At 43.4% G+C, this 22,957-nt stretch overlaps 4 protein-coding genes across 5 annotated transcripts in view; 2 read left to right on the top strand and 2 right to left on the bottom strand.

The window, feature by feature from the left end:
- The window catches only part of phip (PHIP subunit of CUL4-Ring ligase complex), a 51,152-nt gene extending 44,839 nt beyond the window's left edge, over window positions 1–6,313 (top strand). For both annotated transcript variants that reach the window (XM_079643723.1, XM_079643722.1), the window contains exon 40: window positions 50–6,313. In XM_079643723.1, coding sequence (XP_079499849.1) covers window positions 50–798 — 749 coding nt within the window. In that variant the 3' untranslated portion in view covers window positions 799–6,313. The remainder of the gene's footprint in view (window positions 1–49) is intronic.
- Window positions 6,314–8,164: 1,851 nt separating this feature from the next.
- Window positions 8,165–10,934, top strand: LOC307014486 (uncharacterized protein). Its single transcript, XM_079642419.1, has 7 exons — window positions 8,165–8,459; window positions 8,656–8,889; window positions 9,089–9,178; window positions 9,553–9,641; window positions 9,835–9,995; window positions 10,100–10,216; window positions 10,301–10,934. The coding sequence occupies exons 2-7, from the start codon at window positions 8,765–8,767 to the stop codon at window positions 10,409–10,411; spliced, it is 693 nt and encodes a 230-aa protein (XP_079498545.1). The 5' UTR covers window positions 8,165–8,459; window positions 8,656–8,764; the 3' UTR covers window positions 10,412–10,934.
- A 34-nt stretch (window positions 10,935–10,968) lies between these two features.
- irak1bp1 (interleukin-1 receptor-associated kinase 1 binding protein 1) lies at window positions 10,969–12,315 on the bottom strand. The gene is made up of 4 exons (XM_079642418.1): window positions 12,002–12,315; window positions 11,522–11,603; window positions 11,309–11,439; window positions 10,969–11,229 (listed from the first exon to the last, which is right to left on the bottom strand). The coding sequence occupies exons 1-4, from the start codon at window positions 12,280–12,282 to the stop codon at window positions 10,977–10,979; spliced, it is 747 nt and encodes a 248-aa protein (XP_079498544.1). The 5' UTR covers window positions 12,283–12,315; the 3' UTR covers window positions 10,969–10,976.
- Window positions 12,316–13,055: 740 nt separating this feature from the next.
- On the bottom strand, window positions 13,056–15,252 carry LOC307014304 (uncharacterized protein; the record flags this gene model as incomplete). The annotated part of the gene is made up of 4 exons (XM_079642177.1): window positions 13,056–13,565; window positions 13,634–13,825; window positions 13,912–14,564; window positions 14,961–15,252. 4 exons carry the CDS (start codon window positions 15,250–15,252, stop codon window positions 13,056–13,058), a joined length of 1,647 nt encoding a protein of 548 aa, XP_079498303.1.
- Between the last annotated feature and the right edge of the window lie 7,705 nt (window positions 15,253–22,957).

Here is a 22,957-nt window from a genome sequence, read left to right as displayed (position 1 = left end):
ATGTAATCTCACAGGCCTTCTTTTATTTTATTTTGCCCTGTAAATAAAGGCTCTCCTACTGGCCCTCCAACCCAGAGCACAGTCCACCTGAATGGCCACAGTAGTCATGTGACCCTGGGAATGGGGAGGCGGGGGCGTAGATCCAGAGTGGAGCCACCAGTGAGTCCTCCAGAAGTCACGACTCCAGAGAGCCCCTCCAGACCCCGGGGCCGCCCTCCCGGCAAGAAGAAATGCAGGAAGAGCAATCAGGACCCGGAGGAGGGGGGGAGGAGAAAGAACCGCAGAAGCTCCACCCCTGATGATGATCCTGACCAATCAACGGGGGACGAAGGCGGGGCGTCTTCAGCGCAGGAAACATCCGTGCTGTCGGACTCTGGCATGCCGTCAACGCCTAGGCGGCGCGGTCGGCCCAGAGCGGTAAGAACTGATGAAGCCCCGCCCCCTGAGGAGAGGACTGGGTCCCCTGAGCCCTCTATGCTGAGGAGGAGCAGCAGGAGAGCCATCGAGGAGGTCACGCCTCCTTCGCAGGCGGCCACTCAGCGACCCAATCGGAGAGAGTCTTCACAGGGAGAGGAAGAGGAAGAGGAAGGAGAAGGAGAAGGGGAAGCGGACGAGGCGGGGGGGTCCATGCGCACACGTAACCAGGGGCGACGGTCCGCCTGGTACGTGGAGGAGGACTCAGAGGAGGAGCAGAGGCAGCTGCTGTTTGAGGACTCGTCAATCACATTTGGCACATCCTCAAAGGGGCGTGTCCGAAAGCTGACGGAGAAGGCCAAAGCCAATCTCATTGGCTGGTAACAGAGCAGATACACAGGAAGTCAGGAGGAGGAATCTGCAGTAGATTTCTCGCATCAGAGGAGGCTGAGTAGACGGAGTCATGATTGAGAAATGCATCCGTGTGTGTGCGTCTGGGGAGCTGCTCGTCCAGCTGCTGCTATTCATAACCGTGGCGATGAAGACAAACAACAGCGCACTTATCTGTCCACTCCTAGCTCTGGGCCCAGTGAGCACATCGCTCCACTGAAACGCATGTTCATCCTGATCCAACTCGTCCTGCATTATTGGTCCATGTTGGATCCCACAGGAGCCCACTGACTCCCCTGCTGGTGGTCTCGTTCCTGTCCAGTGAACCACTCTTCACCTCCGTCTGCCCTTAAACACTGTTGGTGTCAGACCGGGCTAAACAGTAGTGGAACGGTTTTAGTACTTGAAAAATAATCACGAAGAGAGCTGGATGTATCTTACTATTTCCTGAGTTTCTCTGGTGGGTAGGTCATATGCCAACCAAGATGAAATTGTTGGTGACGGATTACAGACAGCTGGCCCGACAATGTCTTCCCCTCCCCCCCCCCTTCTTCTTTGTTCTCGCTTTTTCTTTTATACGACCCTGCCCCTTTCTGCTTTTTCTAAGATTTGTACGTGATGATCGGCTCTCTGTTTCGGAAGTCTTACACACCGGTGAGCGTGTCCGTCTGCGCTAAAATACCAAATGGTGTACCTCTGTTGGTACTGTAGATCTGTAGGTTTTGTTTACTGGTCATGTGTGTGTTGGGGTGTTCAGTTTTTGCATGTTATTTAGAAAGAAAAACCATCTCTTTTTTTCTCTCCTAAAAGCAGTTTTTACTGCGAGGAGGAGAAAAGGGATGTAAGGGGTCATTTATATGTCTCGTTAGATCACGTTTTAAAGAGTCCTCAACATTAGCAATACCTTGTGCCTTTATGTCTTTTGTGTGTATGTGTGCGTGCGTGTGCATGTGTATATATGCGTACTTGGCCTCTGCCCTGCAAAGTACATGTGCATGTATGTGTACGAACAAGTTGTGACTATGCGTGTTTGTGAAATCGGAGTGTGTGTGCTTTTATGACACAACTGAGCGCGTCATTCACTTTCAGCGTGCAAACAGTGGCATACAGTTTGATCGTTGTGAAACCTCTCAAAGAAATGTATTTATAGCAGTTAAAAAAAAAACTTTACTGTTGTTGTAAAACCATTATCCATGTCAATATATTATCCTATAACCAACAAGTTTATAACGAAGGTACGGCCAGGAATGGGCTTTGGGGGGACTTAGCTTTGAGATGCACTTACCACAGAGCGGTTATCAATAGGCGCGTTCACACCAAGTACTTTTCCCACAAAGGTTCCTGAGAACTCTTTAGTTCTCATGAACTAAGTACAGATCGCTTTCACACCGGAAATTAGTCCCTGGAGGTGGATTAGGCAAATGAAGCCGCTGACGTCAATTCTTCTTCTTCTGCTTTGGGTTTACTGGCAGGCCGCAAACAACTTCACGGCGTATACTGCCGCCCAAAATCCCCGGCCGGAAGTCCCCGGAGTTTGGGACTGGCTTCAGTAGAAGCTGCTGGGACTCCCAGCAGCTTCTACTGAAGCCTTCCGAGTAAACGGCCAGAACGCCGAGACCTCCTCCTCTCCACCGCTCCCATGTTTTAGTTTGGGTTGTCATAAGTTAGTCTCTCTGCGTTTCTGCGCTGGGCTAATGCTAATGTTAATAATGCAATGCGAGGATAATAAAATGGCGGCTTCACAAACGTTTTTGGGAGTATGACGGAGCGTGGTTTGCATTCCGCCCAGCCAATCAGACACAGGAACCTTTTTCTCCCACGAAAGTCCCTGCTCTAGCAGGGACTGAAAAGGGGGTAAAAAAGGTTCTCTAGAACTAATTTAGTTCCTGGGACTTTTTGGTGTGAACGCAACTGGGTGCGTTCACACCTGCCTTGTATAGTCCGGTTGAATCAAACCCTGGTCCGCTAAAATAGGTTGTCTCGGAGCGCTTGCTTGCGAACTCTGGAGCGGTTCATTGCTGATGTGAACGCAGTCCGCACCAAAACATAGGAAGCGCAGTATTTACGTGTCACAAGAATGTTGATATCTTCAAAAATCTTTAGCGAAAGAGTCTTTCAAGACATCCGCGGTTGTTTAGTGAAAGAGTGAAGCAGAATTAAGTGTTGAACAGTGTCGTGTAAAGTAAAAATTCTCCGTCAGATACATAAAAGTAAGAACACCTGTCGTCAGTGAAACGCCCCTCCTTACTGCAGAACGTCCTCATGGATAATGTGCAGCGGCGCGTCCATTATGGGGAAAATAACACCGACAGGCTGATCAGGAGCCCGACGCGAAGCGGAGGGATCTAGATCGGCATTGCTTTTCAGCCAAACTGTATACAGTTAAATTGAACGGACTTCTTTGTGCAGATTTGAGCGTCCTTAACAACGGTCAATAAATCCTTGACAGCGGTCTGTCTTTTCCAGTCGGTTCTGGATTAACAACGTGTCACGTGTTCTGAATTGAGTATTCAACAAAGCCATGTAATAATGTTTTTTAACAGACGTTGTCTGATTATATAACCATAAGCGCGGGCCGCTAGTGTCTGTTGATCTCCAGATTAACAGCAGCATGAGAATAACCTGCCGAAAGTGCCGATGCTCCATGGCGGAGGCTCCACTAGAAATTGCCGGGATTTGCCTTTTTACCCCCTTAATGTCTGACCAATGGTTGAACAGCATTTCCGAGCACATGACTTGTGTTTAAAGTTTATAGTCCGTTTGAGTTTTGCCCGTGTGAACGCAAACTGAACCTTCTGAAAAATGAAACAATGTAACAAACTGTGGTCTGGTGCGCACCAGAGAGCGGATTATTAGGTGTGAATGCACCTTAATCGTAGTTCTCAGGAACCTTTGTGGGAAAAGTACTTGGTGTGAACGCGCCTAATGCAGTCGGCGGGAGGGAGTTACCCTGTGTATTTTAAAAATATTTACATATGGAACTTTTTAAATGTTGTTATGTTTTAATGGTGACCACACACATGCGCACACACATCCACACACAATTCTGTCTCGCATGTTCTAGCACTTTGTCAGGCCTGGAGCAAACAGGATTGAGCCAGGTCAAACTGGATCGGAAAGCAGAGAGAAAGTCGTATTTTCATCTTTCTGATTGTGTGCCTTCGCTACTCTGGCATATTTAATACTCGGTTTCTGCTTTCGGGCCTTTTTTCTGTCTTTTCTTTTGACTTGCTGATTCTGCTCAACTTCCTTCACCTGACAGGCGTGTATAATGAAAGAGAAAAGACTGGAGACAAACATATTGTGTCGCTCGATGGACTGAATTTGTGAAGATGGCGCCATACGCAGTACAGAAAGCTCAAATCAGCCACTGGTGTTGTTGGTTTGGGGAGAACTGGACCGTACCATCTATATACCCCTAGTTCATTTCATTACTCTTTTTTTCACATAATATTGAACGTATATCTCATCTGTTTATCGTTGTTTTTTTGTTATGGATGCCAAATTCTGTGTTTTTGGGCACTGAGGTTTTAGTACATGGCTTTTGAATGTGTTTTATTTTCTGTCTTTTACATATAGTGTGTTTTCTGTCGGTCAGGACCACCATTCAGTGGCTAAATCTGTTGAGTTAGAATGGTTACTGTCAATTATACAATTAACCATTTTTCATTCAGTCTGGCTTATATTTACTTCACAAAAGATTTGTTTATATTGTGTATATGAAGAGTTTTATTCCAGATGGAGAAGCCTAAAACATCTTTCTTAACAAACGATTATTGGCATGAGTATAAATACTATTGTTGGGGGTGTGCATTTAAGATCGAAAGCTAATGATCTATACCCAGGAAAATATATAGTTTGTGGGAAAATAAACTCTTTGTGGGCACACAAAGGCTTTGGATCTCAATATCAATATAATCATATTTACATATATGCACAGATTATTATTAGCAGATTGTGGAAACAAGATTTTAGACCCAGGCTTCTCAAACGTTAGGGATGAGCTCAAACATACACAAGCCAACTTAAAAAAACTCATGAATTGAAGTTGTTTGCCGTATTTTGCTTAGATGTTCACATTTTGAAACCAGAACAATTGATTAGCTCATCTTGCCTGTACATAGCAGTTAAAGGAGTACTTCACACCCCCAAAATGACTTTTTATATATCAGACTCTCACCCTGTGTTACCTTGAATTCTTGTTGAAAAATGGTTTTCCTTGCATGCCTCCAACAAAACAATCTAATATGGAGAAATGTCTCGATTTCTATGAAGTAAATTGAAGCCGGCTTTAACAAAATGAAATTACATTAAAACATCAGGCTACAAACTATTTTCGCAACTTGTGCAGTATAAAACAAGTCTCATCTATCCAGTCTTATGCTCACTACTACCCAAACACACATAACTCCTAAACTGTTATATGTAATATACATTGTACGTGATTGTCTAAGGGGCGGACATCTATAAATGGTTCACCAATCACAACCGCTAACCAATCAGAGCAGACTGTGCTCTGGTTTCAGGTGATAAGAGGTGCCGCACAGATAGAAAGAGCTTTTTGAACATTAAAGCATGGAAACATGTCACAGTAGAGACACAACATACAAACATGAACCTGTGAGTGAGCATAATAGGGCCCCTTTAACTCATCAGGACTTTTCTCCATTCTTTGATTATTTTCTTTCACCGTGGAGTCATGCATGAAAAAAAAAATTGTTGATCATTTCTAGCTAACACAGGGTTAATATTTCATTAATAAATGGTCATGTTGTGGTTGAAGTTTTTAATAAGATGATGCATGGAGATGTTTTGTTTCCCATTGAAGTTATTTTGCTATCACCCCATTATCATCAGATCATGCACATTACCTGTATTTATGGAATTTGTCAAAGTTAAAGCGTTGATTCATTACTGCTGGTTACCATACCTTTGTTAGTAATAATGTACATCCTCTAATAATGTCATAAATGCCTTAAAAGCAAGTCACTTGTTTGTAAGCATCAGTTGGTGTATTCCCACTTGGATATAACCTAAATAATACTTTTAGGAGACATTTCAAATCAATGATTCAGCAGTTTTATCAGCCCTTTTACTCTACCTGTACTGAATTTTGAGGCTCATACACACATTAACCGTGGGGCTGTGATATAATGAGGGACAAAGTTGTTCTGTTTGTGGCCTCTGATTGGATAATAGTTTGGTCAGAGGTCAAAGGTCACAGAGGGTGTGTGAAGTGGCTGCATGTGAGCCATGATGAGGAAGCTTTTTGGGATGTTTTATTACGTTTTTATGGGGATGTGGGACGGGAAGGGGGGAAAGGGGGCGTCAGTTTCACGTGAACGGGTCAAAGAGGATGTCTTTGTTAGTTTGGATACTTTTATATATAAAAGAATTTAATGCAAAAAAAATAAGCATTTTAAAGCTAGAATGTATGTGTAGGGAATTACTGCTGTCCTGTTAGTTCATACCAATATTTTAAGTAAATAAACAGTTGTGTTTCCATATACATTTTTCCTCCCTGTTGTTGATTGTGTTATTTATTTCCCTGACAGATTTTTTTATTCTACCAAAACTCAAATTATTCTCCACATTAAGGCTTCACGTTTATTGGGTATTTTTCTAAATAAAAGCGTATGTGGGTTTTTTATTTCTGCTTTGTTCTTCTCTCTAAAGTAAAACTATACAAGGCTTAAAGATCAGTTAATTATGTCGCATACACAACTCTCCCACCTCATGTGGCCCTTCTTATTCCTCTAATTTCGAATCCTCTGTCCTCCGGTAGTGACTGGGAAATGGTTGTCGTCGCACCATGTTGAAGGACATCTAATTTTGCTAAATGCAGGACAGAGGATTGAGCGTCGAGGAGGCTCTCTGGAGGAGCTCTAACCGAGGTGTTTCTCAATCCCGAGGATGCTGGCTTGGTAGTCGCGTACTTCCAAGTCACTTCCTTCAGAAACGGAGCAAGTATGCTTCCAGGCCACGGCTTCGGAAAACAAAGAAGAATGGAACAGGCTAACGAGTGTAACACTCTCTAACGGTTTCAACATAAACTGTACCGAAAATAAATACCTCACGATGTCTATCTAATTATTAACTTGCTTTACTTTTACGGAACACATTTTTGGTGATAACAAACAAATGTAACAAAGCAACATATTTACCAACACATGTTCTACGCCACTACATACTTACATGCGTGCTTTTAAATGCGTGCTGCGTCGGTTCAGCCATTCTCCGCAACGGTTTTTGAAATTGGTCCGTGCGCAAAGTATTGTGGGGATTTTAAGGACGTGAAGTCTACCCATGTGCAGCCTCGAAATTTCCCCCAAACCGGCCTCGGTAGAATTCCAAGTATGCTGGAGATTGGAACAGTCCTTCGGCGGCACTCGATGACCTAACATCCTTGAAATATTGGCTTGGAAGCCAGAATCCTCTAAATCGTTTCTCAATCGCGAAGATGCTTGCTTGGTAGCACATCTCTTCCGAGTCACTTCCTTCAGAAGCTAGGCAAGAATCCTTCCTGGCATTCGGAAAACGAAGAGTGGAACAGGCTAGCAAGTGTGCAGGTGTGCGTCATATGAGAGGCCCCGCCTTACATTTTCCGACAAGTGAGGAGGAGCAAAAGGTGAACAATGAGGGAGAGATTGAACAAAGAGAAAGTCGAGGACAGAGAGAGTAATGAACAGGAAGAAGACAGAGAGACTAAAGAAGATGGAAATTAATGTTGACAATTTTTTGTGATCATTTTAGCCTCTTCTGCATGTCCAGATCATAATAGTAACAATCAACTGATTGTTATGCATTATACTAAAAAATAATTGATGCTGCAGCCCACTGACATGGTTTGAAATCAATACATTATCCAATTTGTGACCCCCCACAGGACTTAAAAAGCACCTAACTAGAACATGAAAATCCCAAAAATCCCGAACCCCGTAGCATGTTTGGACCTCTGTATTTAGCAAATCCTGGATACGGCCCTGGCTGTGAGTGCTTTCATACTTGTTTGATTCTGAAATTGTATATTTATATAAATATATATATGTGTGTGTATGTCTGCATCTGTAGCCTGTTATTGTCTCACTACCGCACTGTGAATGAAGTAAATAAGTCATCATGAACACAGTTCTGTCCATCAGACAGAGGGCTGTGCCTCCTGTCATCATTAATGGACTTCTCTTTAAAATGACCGCTCAGAGGAGAGGATTTCTCATTTCTCTAACCGCCTTCTGCTTCCCCTCCTCTCTCCTCCGCTCGCATCTCCTGTGGGTGGGACTAAGACACGAGGATAGGAGTCGAGGAGGGGAAATTAGGGACATGAGAAGGGCCCATGATGGTTTTGAAGCGAAACTACGGGACGAACCAGTTCCCGCCCGCAGCTCACGCCTCTCTGATTCGGCTCCTCCTGACGTGGCGAGCCGCTAGAGGACCGCCGGTCCCTCCGTGGGCTGCTGCGATTGGACAAACTACTTGTTTGGCGATATTGACGATAAATGTAAATACACGCAGATGGTAACAACGGCATGGGCGAGAGCTTATGTAAATAAAGGAGAACTGAAAGCCTATCACTGTTTCAAGGCGCAAACAGCCTCTCTTTGACGCAATGTGTGGCAGATAGGCTAGTTGGAGAAAAGACTGGATTTTAATTCAAGGTAGGCGTGATAACTGCTCTTATCAGCAACTTTTGACAAGTACATGCATTTCCTCAAGGTTTCTGCAGTGCCATATCTTGTTTATGGAGGTTTCACTGTAGCCTATTCGAAGTTGAACCAATTGCCCGCCAATTACAAACACACAGAACATGTCTGTTACAGTATAGAAACGTTTTTGGTGTGTTTTCTGTTAAAGACATGGCTTACACGTCAACTCTGGACTGATTTGGGGTCCAATAGCCTACGTGCCACATCCACCTGACTCGCGTTTCCGTGTCCAGGCGGTGACACCCAGCTGCGCAGCCATGCCTCAGCTCACGCGCCCCGCGCTGCTGCAGCTCGTGCTGCTGCTCTCCGCTGTGCCCGCGCAGTACCTCATCTCGCGCTGGAGCGGCACCACGGTGACGCAGCGCTACCACGCGAGCGCACGGTAGGATCCATCCAAGACTGCGTCAGTGTTCCAGGGTGTTATCAACTTTGTATTGGGCAGAAAAAGTATATGGTGTTGGGAAATTAAACAAAGCTTGTTTATTTGTAAAGTATAGTCACTAGTAATAAATATGGTAAGACTACTGCATCCAAATATTACCTTTTCAGTGTTTGTGTCTATAATAATAATGTTGTTTCAGGTTGCTTAGAATTTGGAAAGATTTGAGAACATCTTACCTCAATGGCACGGCTTGGATGGACTGGGCAGACCAGCAGATGTCCAGAGCCAAGTGAGTGTGGGATATTTTGTAATCAAATGGGACTGTGATTGTAATCATAGACTTTATTTATAAAACACCTTTCAAACAGACTAAGGCATTGCTTTAATATAAACATAACACATGGCATACACATAAGAGAATGCAATATGAACTAAAAGCTTTTGACAACTTGACACATACAACAAAGATAAATACCCAGAAAATACCTAAATACATTCACAAAGCCAATTTTGTTGTAAACAATTTGATTGAGACTAAGACATGCTATGACAAGTGATGTTCAATTGCATTATCTAAAGTTACATTTTTTTTGCAATAGAGAAACAAACGAACAGGATACTCTTGTTAATGTGCATACTAACAATATGTTTTGCTTCCTGAAGGTCTTTAGTCGGATTGGAAGAGGAAGAGTTAAAAGACTCGCGCCCCATAGAGACCATGCTTTTAGACAATGACCTGGAATTCTTTGGAGGTGTGTGTCTACTTTATATTTTGAAGGCTTTAATCAGTGCACCTTTTTTTAAGGTAAATCATCTGGAGCCTGTTGCAAGCAAATGAGTTGATTGATGTTTGTGCTCCACTGTTCAGGGAAAAGGTACTGTGAAAAAAGTGAAATGTGCTAAAACTGCATCACAGGATTTTCTTCTTGTTCTTTAACTCTGCAGCCTCCAAGAAAGTGCGCAGCCCTCGTCCTCCGTATGTGTTCCTGCGTGTTGGAGACGTGGTGATGGAGAGTAAGGGCCACATGGTGGGGGTGGTGGTGAGCTGGGACTCAGAGCTGCGAGCCCCTCAAGAATGGGTGGACAAAGTGTATTCAAACTCTGAGGTTAGCAGCTCTTTGAAAATCCTTTCCTTCCTGATCAATTCTGGACTTATTTATATAATTGTTGGAAAGTATAATTGTCACTATTTGTATATATGTGCATGCAGGTCCCCAAAGCAGAGAATACGCCTCATTATAAAGTGCTGTTCAGCGGGCCTGGATCCTCCTCTCTGTTGGTAGCATACTTGCCTCAAACACAGCTGATGCGCTTCACTGGGACAATGGTATGTACTGGAAAAGCACAGCACATTAACACCCACGATCACACACTTTTACATACGTGTTGACTCACTCTCGGATGTTTCTAGCCGGAGATTCCCACCTTGGAAAACTACTTCTCACATTTTGACGGGGAGCGGTTCGTCATGCAGCCCTGGCTCAGCGAGATGTTTCCAGAGGACAAGAAGGAGGACAAATGACTGCTCAACTGCATGTGGGATCAAAGAGGTGACAATGTTAGCAATGCTAAAAACAACAGAGGATTGGTGGCTATCGCTTCCTAGCCACGGTTTAATGCTAGCTACACTTCCTGTTTGTACCAAGGTGTTTGGGAAACCTCTATCAGTTTTCAAGTTCTTTTTTCTCTCCAAGATATCTACTTGAGTCAGTCAATCATTGCTGAAGTAAGTGCAACGTTTGAGCAAAATGAGGATCATTTTAGAGTCCCTCCTGGCCTGATCTTGATGTGAGGGTGTCTTTTGAAATGTAATTGACCTTTTTATTTCTTTGAGATGTACAAATACAAAGTGTTTTAATTTGATGTGTCAAAACAAATGATGATTACCAACATTTCATTTAAGCTTCAACTGATTTTAAATTACAGCAAATGCTTAAAAGGATGGTTAAAAAAATAAAATGTTTACAAGACAGTGTTGGCTGAGGAAGGAAAAACAACCTTTAAAAAAACTGCACTTTAGCAATAAAAAATACTTCAAACTGTGACGATCCTCTCTTTGCTTTCATGAGTCAGGGAAATGATTGTGTTTAGAGTTTTTTCCTGCTCCTGTCTCTGAGGCTGAAGGAGACAGACACCCGTGAGGAGGCTCTGATATTGGGAATGTGAGGAAGGGGTGCAGAATCCCGGCATCTGCCTCCATTTTCCTCATCCTCACTCCTCCACTCCCTTGTCTCCTCCTCCCTGACCTGACGGGGGGGTCCCAGAGTTTGCCCCAGGAGCTGACTGACCTCGCAGGCCTTCTGCTGAGCGTTTTCAACTGCTGACACACACGCTCGCCGCCTAGAGAACAGACAAACACACCACTTACAAGTAGTCTGTAAAGATATTAAACTGCTGATAAAATGTGTGTGTTGTATACCTCATTTGACTCAGGCTTTCAGCACTGTGGAAGAAATGTGGCGTTCCCACACAAACACTCTTGTCCAGCTTCTCCAGCAGGACGCTACACACTCGCTCCATCTTATCAAAATCGGAGAAAGTGACCTTGACCTGTGGGAACAAAACACATGTAGTGTAAGTGACAGTTACATCAACAACATTTGGATCATTAGTGTTTATCTGAATACTCCACCTCTGCTTCCATGTGATACTGTTCTGCCTCCCGGTGGAGAAACCTCCTCACCGAGGTGTCTCTTTCACTGACACCATGTTGTCTAAGCAGAAGGAATTAATAACAACTGATTATATTCACTGCAATATAGGTTATGGTGAAATGAGCAAAAGCACAATCACATCTACATTTTAACAGCATACACGAATTCGAAATACTATATGAACTGCAAGCTTCTTGCCTTACCAACTATGCTTGCACCTGTGAAAAAACTAGTAATAAATAGATAATACTCCACGACTTAATTCTATGCCACTTTATACTTATTTTTCGACACATTCCGGAGGGAAATCGATACTTTTAGCCACATTTTGCTACGTCTCCTACTCAACAACTTTGTTTAGTAGTCCGCTGAAGTTGTTATTACAAGAGTTACAGCCATACGTTAGCTACTAGCTAGCTTACGGTTTGCTGTTTAAATTGTATGTTGTATGTTCTTACCTGACACTTTGTAAAATGTACTCAAGTCTCCGTGTTATGCTGTTGGTCACCTCGTTGACGGACTCTTTGCTGTTGGCCACATTGACCCGCACAGACACTCGGTCCGCCGGGCAACACACCTCCGCTGTTCCCGTGACCTGAATCTCCCGAACCTGGTTAAGGTTGCCTGTGTTTTGGCTATTAACTGCTCGCATTTCGAAGCCATGCTCCTTTTCCTTAACGGCGAATTCCCGAGCAGCAGCCGGTAGAATCTCAGCAAAAACTCGGCTCTGATTCTCCATGACGGACACACAAACCAACTTCCCGCTGCTATGGTAATAGACGCAATGCACCTTGGGATTTGTAGGCCATACACTTGTGTTACACTGTCCTTAGTTAATAAACGTTTGATCTCTCTTGGATTAGAACAAATATATAATCGTGAAAATATAAACCTTATTTTATTGAATCATTATTTTTTGGATACCATTCTACTTTTTGCAAACGTAGCCTATGTATTGTTCATTTCTTTACACGCCTTTCTATTTGGCCTCGGATGTAGGGTGACCACCTGCTAAGAAGCCCAAGGGGGGACAAGGGGTATGTTTCTGAGGGACAATGTGGGACACTGCCCGGCGCGGAAGTGGTTTACCTATTTCTAGCACATACCATCTTACATAGTACATTAATAGTGCCCTATTCCACTAGACATGTGTAATATCTGATGTATGTCCATCAATAGGCCACCAATGTGTATTTCTTTCTAAATAAAGATTCATAACATTTTGAACAATGAATTGGCAAATGCTATTTAACTTAAGCAATTTATTCACTTCAAGCAACATTCATGAGAAGGTTCCAAATGTTTTTTCAGTATAGACACAGGAGTGCGAACCCATCAACATCACAAGGTGACAACAATGCAAAAAGTTGCCAACATAAAATCCTATGCAGAACAATGACATTTTCACCTAAAAGGCAACTGTAACCTAAAAATGGTAAATTTGCAACCCTGTAAACAGTCCACCAATGTTCAAAATCAATCAAACTACATCTTAGAGAAATGGGATATTAACTAGTTTTCTTCAGGTTTCTTCTTGAACTTGTATTTCTTGTTGGAGCGTACAGCATTGAGGAGAGCCTTCTCTTTCACTACATAAGAGTAGAAGTCCTTGCAACTGAATGTGAAGTTGCTCTTCACCTGGATTTCTGACTTGATGACGTTTACCGAACATCTGTTCCTTGTGTCTGTCCAGCATCCTGTCATCAGTGAAAAGACCCTCTCCACTGAAGCATTGGTGATTGGTACACTCAAGAGGAAAGAAGCTAATGCTGTCATGTTTGGTGTGTGTGTGTGCTTGAGTAAGGTGGCCCACTTCTCAACGACTGAAGCTTCTGACTGCACAATGGCCTGTTGGTGTGGCAGAACAACACAATACTCATCATATAGTGCATCCATGTCCAATTGCTTGCTTAGCTGCAGGACTTCTACAGCTTCACAGAGATGGGTGAAGTTGAATGGGCTCTTCTGTAGTGCCAGGCTAGCCACTTTCTTCTGGTAGTTGGAGTCTGAGAAGTCATAGCGCTGCTCCAGGTAAGTGAGAGAGGACTGGTAGAAGTTGCACATAATCCTCTCTGAGCACAGCTGCCTGCCTGTCTGGAAACTCCTGGAAGAGTACACCCGTCTGGGCCCCGAAAGAAACCATCACTCTGTCGTTGCTGTAGCTTGGTTTTTAGGGTGAACATCATATCGTAGAGCTCACAGACAGTCCCATCTTCTCGCTCCAGCACCAGCACAGTGTCGTGGAAAATCTTCAGCGCATTGCTGAGGAAGGACAGGTAAACCTAAAAGAAGTAAGATGAGTCAATGATCACTCTTTGCATTATCATAATTTCTCTTATCCCTGTTGAATGCAATTCAAAATAATTACCTGTAATTCAAGGGGGTTGCCCTCACCATCCTGGTCATCCCTGAACAGCCGCCATAGTGACTTTGGGCACTGTTCCTCTCCCAATGAGAGAAAATAGGCCTTGATAGGAGCCCAGCAGTCATGAAGCCTCTTCACTGCAGGCCACAGGCTCAGCCATCTTGTGGGCACATGTCTAAGCAGGGACTGGTACTCTATCTCCACAAAGGTGTGAACTGACTTAAGTTCCTCAACGCGTTTGGCAGATGAGGAGAAGTGGCTAAAGGTCTTGTTGACAACATTTTCTATGTCGATATTTAGCCGATCTCCTGCGTGTTTTGCACTGTTGTGAACGATGTGGGCCACACAGTTTGCCTTCAAAATAGAACTGTTGTTCTCTTTCAGTTTCTGGAAGACAGAGTTGTATCTCCCATAATTCACACTAGCATTGTCAGCACTATACGCAGATATCATGTCTAGTCCCAGTCCGTTTTCCTCCAGCTTGGTGACTATCTGGTTGTGGATCGCGTAAGATGTTTCATCACTGTCATCATAGAAATCAATGACCTTCGTCTGTACTCCCAAGTCTGGCGTCCAGTAACGCACTGACAGTGGGAAGAGCTTGGTGGTCCCATGATTGGAGGCATCTGAAGCCACTGAGAAGAATGGCGTGTGGGCTGTGGAGACACACACAGATGGGGTGAACTTGAGAGAGATTCTCTAAAAACAGATTATTACAAAAATACAAGACACTACTTTACTGTTTTGATCATTATTGATTTTATATAAATATAATCTATACAATTATTTAGGCCTACATCTTTTCAAAAATCATAGTTGCTTTTTTTTGTGAAATCATATAAGGTACACAGAGCCTGGTTTCACAAAGGCACGGAAAAGCCTTTAGCCTTTATGTTTGCGTTGGCTACTGATGCTATTTAATTTCATTGAAGTGAAGGAAACGTTGACTTTTAACATAGTAGAAGAATATCAATATGATTAGACATCAGTTAGCTAACGTCAGATAAATAGCTAACACAATATTACATCCATGAACATAACTTTAAATGTACCTTTAGTTGTTGCCTCTCGTTGCTCATGTAGTGGTCTTTTGAGGACTTTGAAACAATCTTCGACAGAGGCAGGGGCAAGCACATCAGTGACAATAGCTTCTGCCTTCGTCCGACCACAGGCCATCCTCTTGGCAATGTCCGAGTCCGGATAAATCGTTGGGGCTAGCTTTATGCCACAATCTCCTGCTCGATATGATGTAGCGTGTTGGACAGTGTGATACACACTCGTCACCTCTGCAGTAGTGACTTTGTCAGCTAGACAGTCGTTTTTGGGTCGGAGGAAAGCATCCATAGATTTCGATGTCTCTTTTTGTTGGACATTTTTCTGTGTCGTTTGACATCGTATTCGCCTCCATGTCCGATTGAGAAGGACGTTTTGCAAATGTCACAGAAAACCCTCTCACTATCCCCCTCAACAGCCTTCAGCCACACATATTCCCTCTCCCACTCTTTCCTGTACCCACACCTTCTCTTTTTACTTACTGGTGCTTCAGACGCCATTTTCTATAGACAAGTTCACGCGACAAAACCACGGGTAGCGCGGCATAACCCTACACAAATGCACTTCATTTCCGCCGGAAGTCTTTTGCACAGCGTCTGTCGCCGCGCGTGCGGCCGTTTGCTGTCATGACGACGACGCAAAATTTGACAACCTAGTCAGCAGTTATACTGGGGGGTGGGTGTGGCAACTGTAGCGTGCTGAACTAGTCTCAAGTAATGCTAGTTTGGCTGCCAAGAGCTCAAGAAGCTAGAGCGAGCAATTCTTTTTTGAGCAAGCATTGATTATGCGTGACATGGTCTCAATTTGCGGGACGCATGAATTGGGGTTCAAACGCTGTGCGTGCACGCGCTACGCGGGACGGGTGGTCACCCTACTCGGATGGCTGGTTGGACGTTTCTGGCTATATCTGAATATGTATTGCAAATTGTAAAAGGTGTGAAGCTTTATAATGCTGTTTGTGATAATGATTTGGTTTCACTGGCACTGCATGACGTTTCTGCATCTTGATGATGGTCACGTGATTCAGGTCCCCCTTAAACACTAGGGTTGCGTTCGGATAGTTTAAAATCAGCTCCTAAGTTCTAACCCTATCTCCTATTCCTTGACCTCTGAGTGAAACGTCACGGGGTTAAGGGATAGTGGATAGGAGCATTCAAAAGGATTTAGGGTTGCGTTCGAATAGTCCATTTAGCTTAACCTTCCTTACCGAGTGAAATGACCCGGAAGTCCCTCAGTGGCAGCCATGATAAGTGCCGTTCGAATTCTCTAGAATGATAGGAAAGGAGGTTTCAAACTTCCTTTATAACCTCCTTTAGCTTAGGAACCACTGGACCTCCCTAACCGAAAGGAGAGGAGAAAATGCTGCCCCACAATGCCTTGCAGCCGCAGCATTTGACGTCACACAACAGTCGGCCGTTCAGGGACACAAACGATTATTGTTACAATAGTTGTTATATGTTTCCACACGGACCCGGTTGAGGGGAACACACACCGGAGCAGGCATGCGGATGAAGCCAGGGTGTAAATGTTATGCTACGTTCTATGTAAAAGTTTAATAAAGTGTAAGCAGCTAAAAGTGCTTCAACCGTCCATTCTTGTAATATGAGGGGCAAGAATGAAACATGGTGGCAGCGGAAATTGGAAACTTGGAATTAAGAGAGCAGTACAAAAGAAGATAAAGAAAACAAACTTTTGCTGTGCAGCTAACCAGCTAGCCTGTAGCTAATAACAAGCAGTGGGCTGGGGAAGACGCTCATCGGTCGGCCATGGAAGGTTTGAAACCCCCATCAACATTGTGTTTGGTCTCTGGCAATCTTGCAAAGTCATGGAAATCATGGAAAGAGGAGTTTACACTTTACTTGGAGCTTTCTTTGCCAGAGGCAGAAGAAACAATGAAGGTGAAATTGTTCTACTACCTGATTGGAGAGACTGGTAGAGAACTTTGTGAAACTCTGATGAGTGATGTGACTACAGCGAGGAGGACAGTGAAGAACATCATTGAAAAATTCGATGGACATTGCAACCCCAAGGTAAATGAAACAGTGGAGAGATATCGGTTTTTCGTGAGAAATCAGGGACAGGATGAAAACATTGATACATATGTCACTGATCTAAGAATGTTAGCCAGCACATGCAACTTTGGACAAATAAAAGACTCACTCATTCGTGATAGAATAGTATGTGGCATTATGGATTCAGGACTGAGAGAGAGATTGCTCAGGGAGGACAACCTGACATTGGACAACTGCCTACACTTGTGCAGGGCTACAGAACTGTCACGTGAAAATAGTAGAACCCTTGCAAGACATACAGTGGAGGAGGTGCACATGATGAAACAGACAGCATGGCAGGATAAGAACACAAACACAGTTTCATGCAAATTATGTGGGATTACACATGAGAGGGACAAGAACAGGGTCCAGCCTTTGGAAAGCGCTGCAAAAAATGTGGTAAAGAAAATCATTTTGCTGTCAAATGTAAAACCACACAGGATAAAGACAAGAGAGGAAGACAAGTACACCAAGTGACTGAACAGGAAAGTGAGGAATATGAGGACATCTTGAGTGTCACCACTGCAGAGATACTGACAGTGACTGGTAAGGAGGCCGGGGAGGACAAAGCCAAGAACAGCCAGCTTTTCGCAGGGATGCTAATCGGCAAGGAGCTGGTGAAGTTTCAGATAGACTGTGGAGCTAGCTGTAATGTCATCGCTGTGAATCTATTGAGCCCTGAAACTCAGCTGGACTGGACAGTACTGAAGTACTATGACCCACAAGAGGAACTGACATTGCAGTGTGATGCTTCAGAAACGGGGCTGGGAGCAGCACTGACTCAAAAAGGGAAACCTGTAGCATTCGGGAGCAGAGCACTGACACCAACCGAAAGGGGCTATGCCCAAATAGAAAAATAATGTTTAGCTATTGTCTATGGCATGGAAAAGTTCCATCAATACACGTATGGCCGGAAAGTGACAGTACAGAGTGACCATAAGCCGTTGGAGAACATTGTCAAGAAGCCACTGTTAAGAGCACCAAAGAGACTCCAACGTATGTTGCTCAGACTTCAGAGATATGATTTTGATGTGATTTATGTCCCAGGTCGTGACATGTTACTTGCAGATACATTGAGTAGAGCATACTTACCAGAGAGCTCATCTGCAGGAACAGTGGAAGTTGAGATTGAGACGGTCAATATGGTGGCCTACTTGCCTATCTCTGAAGAGAGACTGAGCACAATCCGCTCTGCTACACAAGGAGACAAAACGCTACAGACACTTAGCAACACCATTCAGAAGGGATGGCCTAAACATAAGAAAGACACACCGATAGATATTATGCACTACTACTCATTCCAGGAGGAACTGAGTATACAGGATGACATCATCTTCAGAGGGGAGAGAGCTGTCATCCCTTATTCACTACAAAGGGACATCACCCGCCAGATCCACTCCTCTCACCTGGGTGTGGAGGCATGCCTCAGGCGTGCCAGAGAATGTGTCTACTGGCCGGGAATGAATGAACAGATAAAAACGTTCATAGGGAAATGTGACATTTGCAGATCAGTTGACACGAAACAACAAAAAGAGACACTACATCCACATGAGGTACCAGTCAGACCATGGGCCAAGGTTGGTACAGATTTGTTTACGTTTAACGATAAGAACTACCTCATTACAGTGGACTACTATTCCAACTTTTGGGAAGTTGACTACCTACCTGATACAAAGTCAAGTACTGTGATTAGGAAGCTGAAAGCTCACTTTTCCCGTCAGGGGATTCCGCTTATTCTCTTTTTGGACAATGGGCCCCAGTATTCGTCCCAAGAGTTCCAGCGTTTCAGTCGGCTGTGGGAGTTCGAGCACAAAACGTCGTCTCCTGGATACCCACAGAGCAACGGGAAGGCCGAGTCCGCTGTGAAAACTGCAAAACGACTGATGCTGAAAGCTAAGGCGGCGAGACAGGACCCGTACCTGGCTATGTTGGATCACCGCAACACACCTACTCAAGGACTGACTACAAGCCCGGCTCAGGGAGTGCTTAGCAGGAGGACCAGAACTCTACTACCTGCTTGGGACAGTCTCCTACAACCCGAGGTGAAACAGATAACACGAGAGCGGATTGACAGGCAGGAGAAGCAAGCCACATACTACAACAGGACAGCTAAGGACATGGACATGCTCAAACAGGGAGACCGGGTTAGAGTTCAGCCTTACGAACCACACACGATCTGGAGGACGGCTACTGTGGTGGAGGCTGTTGACCACAGGTCCTACACGGTGCAGCTGGAGAATGGAGGTGTTCTAAGGAGGAATCGACGTCACCTGAGACAGGACCAGGGCACAGTACCGAGTGTGACAGCCCGTACGGTGACTGTTGACACTCACACGACTCCAGAAACTGTTACAACCCCTGACAGAGTCATGTGTGACACACAACAGACTGTGACTACCAGAGCTGGCCGACCAGTTGTTAGGCCACAGTACTTGCAGGACTATGCACACTGATATGGGGTCACTGATGTGATGTGACTCAAGGACTTTGGGGGGGATTTAAAAGAAAAAATGTTGAGTGAAAATTGTATTTTGAAATTTGTATTTAAGGAAAAAAATGTATAAGTGATTTTGTACCTACACTTAAAAAGAAAAAGAAAAAGGATGTTACAATAGTTGTTATATGTTTCCACACGGACCCGATTGAGGGGAACACACACCGGAGCAGGCATGCGGATGAAGCCAGGGTGTAAATGTTATGCTACGTTCTATGTAAAAGTTTAATAAAGTGTAAGCAGCTAAAAGTGCTTCAACCGTCCATTCTTGTAATATGAGGGGCAAGAATGAAACAATTATGACGGAGAAATTATATCATGAAAGTTACGGTGCCTATTAAGCATTTTAAAACGTATGTGGTAAGTTGCCAAAGTGCTTTGTTTTGAACGTTCATCAGTATTATAATCAAAAAGAGAAATATGAACGTTAGTTTTTACTGAAATGATCAAATAAAGTCAACATTTCACTGAGCTGTGTGGGGTTTGTTCAACTTTTAAAATATGTTTGAATGGTGATATACACAGTGATAGGTGTTAAAGACTAACGTTTATAATAAATACATTTGTATTGATTTTAAGATATTTTCATAGTTCATACAATCATACGTATTGGGATCATTTTTATCAATGTAGACCGGAGGGAGAGGGTGACGAGCATAAGTTTCAAGTTCATTTTTTATTTCAATTCCAATTTTGGTCATGAAGAATATGTTTCTCCGTTGTTCATAAAGCATAAAGCAACAGCATCAGAGCACAGTGCAGTCTCTAGATGAGTCCGTCGTTCTTATTAAACATCCATGTTGTAGTCCGTTGTATAGAAAACTGTAGTTTCCATAGTTTCCCCACAGCAGCAGACGCACACAATGACGTCCGCTGGCGCATTATAAACACGTCGGATAATGAAAGTGCATTCGGATTCTCTAAAGCAGGGGTTCCCAAAGTGGGGGTCGCGAGATGGTTACAAAATTAAAATGGAAAATAAAAATCTTTTAAAAATTTAAAACATTTTTAATTCATTTTTTTAATATATATATATTTTAAATTATTATTAATAATAACGTTTACATAGACATTTTCAGGGGCGGACTAGCCATTTGTATATTTTCCCCGCAACTTGGCTCCCCCTTTGACAATCCACTAGCGCAGTGTTTCTCAAACTTTTTCATACCAAGGACCACTTAACCCAGGGGTCGGCAACCCGCGGCCCTCGAGCCGCATGTGGCCCTTTAAGCCCTCTGCTCTGGCTCCCTTGAGTTTAGACAAAAATAAGAAGAAAATAAAGGTATTTGTAGGACTATTTAAATGTTGTTGCATGGTTGAAAATGTTTCGTATCTTGTATTTTGAGGTGATACTGTGACACATAAATAAAAAACAAAACGGTTTTAATTAGGTCAACTAAAATATGCGTCACATCCTGCTACGGTCCGCGCCAGCGCCTTTTCCTGCGGGTGAATAACCTGACCCCCGGCTCGATGAGCGAACTATGGATAAATCAAAGAAAATAAAAGTACCGGAGGAACACAGGATTTAATTCTGCGTGGACATAGTTATATGCTTTCACAGCAAACGATGCTGGTTTACCGGTATGTTCAATATGTAGAGAGAAGTTGTCAAAGGTGCTGCAGCCTTTACGTATCGAGGAACAACACGGGAGAGGAAGACAGCTGACGATCTTCAGTCATAATTCAATGGGGTATGTAATTTATTTCAGAAAACACTTTTTGTTATATTCCATGGAATGCTCTTAACGTCCCGATAGCAATGAATATATTAAATGCTTTGACAATAAATACATTAACAAATTAATCTCTGGAAGCCGTAGCGCTGTAAAAAGCACGACCAATCATCTGAGCCGGCCCGGCAAAAATAACTGGATGGCCTACCTGCCTGTCAGCCTTCCATCTGTGCACAAACTTATCTCGTGCCCTCATTGGTCATGTGCGCGTTCGTGTGTGTTGGAGGAGGGACTCTGTAAGAAAGTCTGAAGGAAGAGGCAGATTTTTTCCGGTTGTGTATTTTCTGGTTTCTCCATTCTTACTTACCCCACCGTTAACTCTTTTTAGGGTGCAGCTATATGTTTTATTTATTTCAAAGTGGGCCCATTTTAATTATATATTTGTTTCCTCCAAATGTGCAGATGACTCCCCAAGTGCTGTGTTTAATTTATTTTAAAGTAGGCCTCTGTATTATTTTTAATTCTCCTTATAGGAGTTCTTTGTTTCTTATTAGAGGTTAACAGTTTTATATAACGTAATAAATAGCCTAATAAATGCAAAAAAACTGTAGTTTCTGTCTGATATAACAATAAATACAACTTTATTAGCTATCAAGCTATGAAATATGTTTTGCGGCTCCAGACAATTAATTTTTTTGGCAAAAGGAGCAAAATGGCTCTTTTGGTCAAAAAGGTTGCAGACCCCTGACTTAACCAATAAAAAACACTCATGGACCACCTAACTCCACAAATATCCAAAAACAATAGGCCTGCTTACTCATTCCAACAGTATATAACAAATTACAGCCTAATAATGACAGTTTAACCTTCTCTATATCGCCTCGTTCACACATTAAATCAACAATACAAATACAACTACAGATTGTATAAGCATTTAGTTCAAATGCGATTTAAAATCCTCTCAGGTTTTACACCTCTTATTATGAAATGTAGACTACATTTATTATGTCGTATTATTTTAAACACGAGTTTATGTCCGAGCCAACAGACTCACAGATTGTTGGCTACTGAGAGATATGCAAAACACACCGCATGTAGTACGACACAAACCTCCGCTGTGGATTTTCAAAACAAAATACAATAAAACTATGGTCGCAGGCCCAAGTTTAACTCTCTGAGGCCTGCATGGTCTGTCTACAAAACAAAAATAAAAAAACGTTTATGCAGCCCCAACAACAGCCTCTGATCATCAACAGACTTCAAGCAATGCTTCATCAGATGCATATATTAGATAATAATCTCTATCTCACTCTTAACACTCACATACTCACGCATGCGCAGTTCATACGTGCTCGGCTCGGATTTGCGGTGTGTTCCAGTGCGCGAAGTCGGCAAATACGCAGGAGAGTCCGGCGACGCAACACTCGGTGTCGGCGTCGGCGACTTCTCAGGTGACTGGCCGGTGTAACTGGGCCTTAAAGTACCGCAGTCTCTTCTCCTAAGTCATTTTCAATTCTCCTATCCACTATCCCTTAACCCCGTGACGTTTTACTCAGAGGTCAAGGAATAGGAGATAGGGTTAGAATTTAGGAGCTGATTTTTAAACTATCCGAACGCAACCTTTGTCTCCTGATGAGCCAACATACGCATGCCCAAAAAATACTGACAGAAAGTGCCTAATCAGATGTCAAGCTTGAAATACGTCGGCCCAGGACTGAATTTTTCTTTTTACACATTGTTTCCAGTTTCTAAAGGTTGCAAACCTTCGGAACTAT

The sequence above is a fragment of the Notothenia rossii genome, assembly GCF_949606895.1.
Source record: "Notothenia rossii genome assembly, chromosome: 8".
NCBI classification, from domain to species: Eukaryota; Metazoa; Chordata; class Actinopteri; order Perciformes; family Nototheniidae; genus Notothenia; species Notothenia rossii.
Note: the sequence above shows the minus strand (reverse complement) of the source record. Positions and strands in the feature narration are given on the sequence as shown.

Bases quoted from the DNA above. Each gene is read 5' to 3' on its own strand.
- irak1bp1 (XM_079642418.1), bottom strand. From the start codon at position 12,282: ATGGAGAATCAGAGCCGAGTTTTTGCTGAGATTCTACCGGCTGCTGCT. The intron at 11,604-12,001 runs GTAAGAACATAC...CCTTCTGCTTAG, and splicing joins TACATTTTACAAAGTGTCAG to ACAACATGGTGTCAGTGAAA. The intron at 11,230-11,308 runs GTATACAACACA...TCTGTTCTCTAG, and splicing joins GAAAGCCTGAGTCAAATGAG to GCGGCGAGCGTGTGTGTCAG.
- LOC307014486 (XM_079642419.1), top strand. From the start codon at position 8,765: ATGCCTCAGCTCACGCGCCCCGCGCTGCTGCAGCTCGTGCTGCTGCTC. The intron at 9,642-9,834 runs GTGTGTGTCTAC...TTAACTCTGCAG, and splicing joins TGACCTGGAATTCTTTGGAG to CCTCCAAGAAAGTGCGCAGC. The intron at 10,217-10,300 runs GTATGTACTGGA...GGATGTTTCTAG, and splicing joins TGCGCTTCACTGGGACAATG to CCGGAGATTCCCACCTTGGA.